Raw genomic sequence first — 6057 nt, forward strand, 5'->3', positions numbered from 1 at the left:
ATTTTAAGCAATTTTCACCCATGATCAAGGTTGGACACTGGGAAGAATAATAGCATGTTTGACCAAACTTCTAAAATTAACTTATTTTAAAAAATACTCAAAAATACTTTTTAAAAAAATGCTTTTTAGTGATAAGCAGTTTGTGTTTGGCTAATTAATTTGAAAAGTATTTTTGAGCAATAATTAGTATTTGGCCAAACTTTTAAAAACTGTTTCTAAGTGTATTTTTCTCAAAAGTGTTTCTTAGAAAAGTGTTTTTGGAGAGAAACTACATTTTCCCTCTTCTCAAAAATTGCTTCCGCTTTTTCTCAAAAATATTTTTTTTCTTCTAAAAGCTTGGTCAAACACCTCAATTTTTAGAAAAAACACTTTTGGCCAAAAAATGCGTTTTTGTCCCCAAAAAAAAAATGGATCAAATATGCTATATAAGTTTACTGGATTTGGTGATTTACCTAATGCTGGGTTGTCGTTGCTTAGGGAAAGTACTTTGGGAAGGTATATAAAGTCAAGAAATCCTTATACTCCATTAGTTTTGCTGTTTCAATTCAATTCATCTTAGTTTTGGACTCGAGAGGAGTCAATTAGACCGATTAATGGTCTACAACCAATGTAATGAAAAACGTATTTTTCTAGTTATATGTGTTGATGACATTATTATTATTACTGAAGTATATATTGGTAAAAGTTAGTCATGCTACCTGCTATATGCATATAAATGAAAATATATCCATGTAAATTCCCTGTGTATATATTTTAAAAACGAGAATTTTTTACAAAAATGGAACCAACTATGCACGAAACAAAAGATGCTTTTTTGTTTTTCCGTTACTTTTCTTTCGAGAGGTTTGTTTCAACTTTTTATCATCTTTTCCATACTATATAAAGTAAAACTTTACATATCCAGAGACTTTTATGATACTTTCTTTAATTTGCAATTATATCCCCAAAAGACTTTATCTTTTTCATTATGGTCCCCATATTTTCTGGGGGTAACTGCCCGCATGATTGTTGGGTTCTGCAACACTAGTACTACTATATACACAGACACACCTCCCTTTCGTTCTCATATTTGTCGCCATTTGGACAGTGTTGCCCACTATTCTGAGCAATAGTTTCACGAGAGAGAGAAGCAGAAACAAAATTCAAATATTTTTGTTTGAATCCCAAAACAAACATCATAAATTGTCTACCGCCACTCAACTCATAGGATTATCCTTCTGTCTTGTCTTCTCTGTCTCTATTAGGCAACAGAAATAGCAGCATAGTGACTGAAGCAAACAGCCATCTTTTTCAAAAAGAAAAAAAAAAATCTTTCTTTTTTCTTCTTCAAATTTTGCTGAAGAAGAAAGAATTTGATTTTATCTTGTTTTTCATGGACCCATTTGGATTCTTCATCTGTTTGTTCTAGTTGTTGATGTTAAATGGACCCTTCTCTTTCCTCCATTATTTCACCTATAGCACCACCCATTTCTCCAGTTTTTTCAGCAGCAGCCACATTTTCTCCAGGTACTCCATTTTTCCCTTGTAATCTCTCTCTCTCTCTCTCTCTCTCTCTCTCTCTCTCTCTCTCTCTCTCTCTATAGGGCTTAGATTTTCTTGGTTTTTAATTTTCAAGATCCAAAATTTAAAAATTCAAATTATGGGAGCTGTCATAGGAGTGCATTTAATGTTAGACTGAATTTTTTAATATATGGGTTTTTATTGTTGTTAATTCTCCTACATTTAATGTATTTGATGTTTATTTTTGCAATTTTATACTTTATCTCTAGTAATTTGAGTCATATCTTTTGGCTTTATTTCATAGATTTTAGTCCATATTTAAACCAAAGCTGTCGACTTTGGGTTTGATTGACTTCTATTTATTCATTATATGTAATCAGAGGTTCAAGTGAGTGGTCAGAAGCATCATATGGATCAAAATAGGAAGCTGCTCATAGCACTCATTGCAGCTTCAACTGTATTGGGAGCAATCATATTTTTCATGATTTGCTTCTGGATTTATCACAAGAAGAGATTACAGAAATCTGATTTGGACAGCAGTCATAGTTCAGGTACATTTTTCTTGATTTTCAGATATTCACACTTATGAATTATGATTATGTGATGTGCATATGCTGTGCTATTGAGTTTTATGTCTGAGATTCTTTATTTTGGGTTGTGAAGATGGTGTGAAGGGGATTGCATTAGGACCAGTTATGTGTAAATTCAATTCTTTGAAGTCCACTTATAGTAGTAAGAAAGCAGCATCTGTTTGTTTAATGGAGTACAAGACATTAGAAACAGCAACCAACAAGTTTCAAGAAAGCGAGATTTTGGGTGAAGGGGGATTTGGATGTGTATACAAAGCTAAATTGGAAGAGGGTTTGTATGTAGCTGTCAAGAAATTAGAAGGGGGAACTCAAGATGCCATTAAAGAATTCGAGGTACCACTTTTTTTCCCCAAACAATTCGTTCTTGCCTTGGCCATCCATCGATTTGTAACTTGTTGCTATTTCCTGTCTCTCTCAATTTGGATTTGCAGACTGAGGTAGAGTTGTTGAGTCAAATTCAACATCCGAATATAATTTCATTGTTGGGATATTGCATTCACGGTGATACAAGACTCCTCGTGTATGAACTAATGCAGAATGGATCTCTAGAAAGTCAATTACATGGTAGTATTAACTTTCAACAACTTAAGTTAGTAGTATTAAACTCTGGAAAAAGAAACCTTGTTAATAACTTGCTAATTTTATTTTTTTTGTTGTTGTCATTTTTTTGATTTGATGTGTTATTTTAGGACCTTCCCATGGATCAGCATTAACATGGTACCACAGAATGAAAATTGCCCTTGATGCAGCAAGGTGAGAAGGGTTTGTTAGAAAATAGACAAGACCATGTGTTTTATTTAATTTGAATGATTGACACTTTGAGTATTAACAAATTGCTACTGTTTGACCAGAGCATTAGAATATTTACATGAGCACTGCAATCCGCCAGTGATTCATAGAGATCTGAAATCATCTAATATTCTTCTAGATTCCAACTTCAACGCAAAGGTAAAAACTTTATTAGGATTTCCATTGCTTATGTGAGATTTCTTGATATCAAAATTATTGCTGCCGCGATCTTAAATTATGCAGCGTGAGAAAATGGACCCAATCTCCTGTTTTCCCTCTTAATGTTGTGTTTAATTTCAGCTCTCAGATTTTGGTCTTGCTGTGTTGGGTGGGGCTCAAAACAAAAACAACATCAAGCTCTCTGGAACTTTAGGTTATGTAGCCCCGGAATACCTTTTAGATGGTATGCCATTCTTTACTCATCTTCTAATGTGGAAATGATTTCCCTTTTCCTCTCTCCTTTTATATTTTTTGTATATGAAAATAATAATTAAAATGAATTTTGAATAAAAGTTGAGAGATCATTAGAAAAGTATCCTTAAGCATAGAACTTGCACATGTGGCCACAGTGGACAGTAATTAAGGCTGATCATTTGTGAAAACAAACAGGTATAATTGTAGCCACTTTAATCACTTAAATTCCTTTTATTATGAGGGGCCAGTAATCACTGAGAAGTTTTCACATTTTAAGAATTATTCCCTTTTTAAGGTCATAACTCAATTAAATTAGGACCCCCCAAAGGATCTACAGTTCTGTATTCAAATACAACAATTTACCATAATTTAATGGGATCTTTACACAATAGCCGGTCGGATTCACTGTTTACTTTTTTAAGCCGACGTGCATAGATAATATACACAGTTATACACATTATATATGAATTATACGTATATTATACATCCTGCGGCTATTTTTAGTTTAACCGGTTGGGTGGACGGCTATTTGGTTAATTCGTGTAACTTTTAATCCAAGTCGAATACCTTAAAGGTGGTTTCATCTAATTGTGCCAATTTGTTTTTTCTCTCTTCTTTTTACCTCCCCCCCTGAAAGAGTTGGCTATTTTTGTTTTTTTTTGGGCAGGAAAGTTAACTGATAAGAGTGATGTATATGCATTTGGAGTTGTACTTCTGGAGCTTCTATTGGGAAGAAGGCCTGTAGAGAAACTGGCACCAGCTCAATGCCAGTCTATAGTCACATGGGTAAGTATTTAATTGCTCTCAGATCCAATCCATTTTATTGAATATTTCCTCATTATGACACTCATCTTTTTGGAAATTAAAACTCAATGCTTAACTTTTTATGGAAATGCAGGCCATGCCTCAGCTCACAGATAGATCAAAGCTTCCAAATATTGTGGATCCTGTGATCAAAGATACAATGGATTTAAAGCATTTATATCAGGTTTGTCCAAAATAAGCTCTTAGGCTAGCGGCATTCATATCTAACAGATATAACTTTTCCTCATTCTTCCTTTCCAAAACTGAGCTAACTTTAACTTTTGGAATGTGAAATTTAATACTTTGCTATCCTTTTACTAGTATTGCGAAGTGGTCGTGGGAAAAGAGGGGACTACCACTAGAAAAGCCATTAAACTATATAGGAATAAAATTACATATCTATTCAGGATTAGCTAAGTCCAGTTTTACATTCTAATACTTTTCATACAACTTCAAAGAGGCTAGCAGTTGGCATCAGGGGCGGATTTAGGGGGGCGGAAGGGGATTCATCCGAACTTCCTTCGCCAGAAAATTACACTGTATATATAAGGCAAAATCCGGTTTGTGCCTTTATATAGTATATTTTAAATCCCCTTAACACAACCCAAATGTATAGCTCAGTGGTCAACATGTTTTAAAACCTTTGTGAGGTTGTTTCCGGTTCAATTCCCACTGGCATGTCAACCAACATGCATCAACTGGAGAAAGCTTAATATCCGAAAAAGAACATTAAAATGACGCACATGGACGCTTAAGGTCAACTATTTTGCGTCTCATGTACGGTCAATTCAATAAGATGATACAAATATCGGTTTGCACTAGCTGAAAACTCATTACTTTCAACTTCCTTAGAGAGCATTGAAATTTAGACTGAGGGGTCTGTTGCTGTAATGTGTAGGTTGCTGCAGTTGCTGTGTTGTGTGTTCAGCCAGAGCCGAGCTATCGCCCCCTAATAACGGACGTATTACATTCCTTAATCCCCCTTGTTCCCGTAGAATTAGGTGGGACACTCCGAGTTACTTCACAACACGTGCAGGCGCCTTAGGAGAGCTGATTCTGTCGAAGAGTTACTTTTGTTCCAATTTTGATGGTGTCTGCAATTTTCTAAGTTGCTGTCTGACCAATTTTGCATCACTTCTCTGCACATTTTTGGCTATTATACAACTCATGCAAGTCAAGGAGGGATGTTGGTCTTGCCAGAGCAGAAGATAATTCCAGTATTCAACCTCACTTTTGTATGTAAACTGAAGCAAGTGAATTTTGATTTATGAAATTGGTGTATATAGAAAAGTCACCTGAACTGTTAATGTATTCACAAAAAAATGGATTTTTCATTTTCTGGCTAAGTAAAATTTATTTATCTGGGGACATTTAGTCCCATGGAATTAATTGCTCCATTCAATTAATTGAAAATTTCACGTACCTTTATACTTTTAAAAAGCATCACATTAGTCCTTTCATCTTTTGTTTTGCAAGCAGTCTAGTCCTCTTAACTTTTACTTTGTAATGGTCTTAACAACCAATTTTAACCACTAAAACTTAAAGAATAAGGTCTAATCATGATATTTCTCCTTAAAAAAGAGAGAATAAATAAGGAAAGCAAGGTCTTAAGTTGTTGGTGTTTATACAAAATGGGCATTTATTGAAGAGATATACTTCTGTTATTTATTGTGATATTATGCAAAATTTAGCCCATTTATCCCACTTTATTGACATTTTTCACTTATTGAAGATCAATTAGAATATCGGTTAACTAAATTTTGTTAGCAATTTTACTCAACTTACATATGCAGGAACTAGATATAAAGTCTTTCTATATTAAAATCGCAAGAGGCACTTTTCCAAATCTTAATAAAACTTCACTTAGTCTGCATATCGAGAAATGAATAGTGGAAAAACATTTTGAGATAGAAGGAGTAATATGTTTTAATCTGTAGTTCTATTTTAGGTGTAAGTTCAA

At 34.0% G+C, this 6057-nt stretch overlaps 1 protein-coding gene across 1 annotated transcript; it reads left to right on the forward strand.

Annotated features, from left to right (window-relative positions):
• Positions 1-1065: 1065 nt before the first annotated feature.
• LOC107768153 (putative receptor-like protein kinase At1g80640) lies at positions 1066-5440 on the forward strand. The gene is made up of 10 exons (XM_016587255.2): positions 1066-1506; positions 1881-2051; positions 2164-2423; positions 2522-2654; positions 2780-2843; positions 2942-3038; positions 3180-3282; positions 3961-4079; positions 4192-4281; positions 4996-5440. The coding sequence occupies exons 1-10, from the start codon at positions 1422-1424 to the stop codon at positions 5140-5142; spliced, it is 1269 nt and encodes a 422-aa protein (XP_016442741.1). The 5' UTR covers positions 1066-1421; the 3' UTR covers positions 5143-5440.
• The last annotated feature ends 617 nt before the right edge of the window (positions 5441-6057 follow it).

The sequence above is a fragment of the Nicotiana tabacum genome, chromosome 23 (genome assembly GCF_000715075.1).
Source record: "Nicotiana tabacum cultivar K326 chromosome 23, ASM71507v2, whole genome shotgun sequence".
NCBI classification, from domain to species: domain Eukaryota; kingdom Viridiplantae; phylum Streptophyta; class Magnoliopsida; order Solanales; family Solanaceae; genus Nicotiana; species Nicotiana tabacum.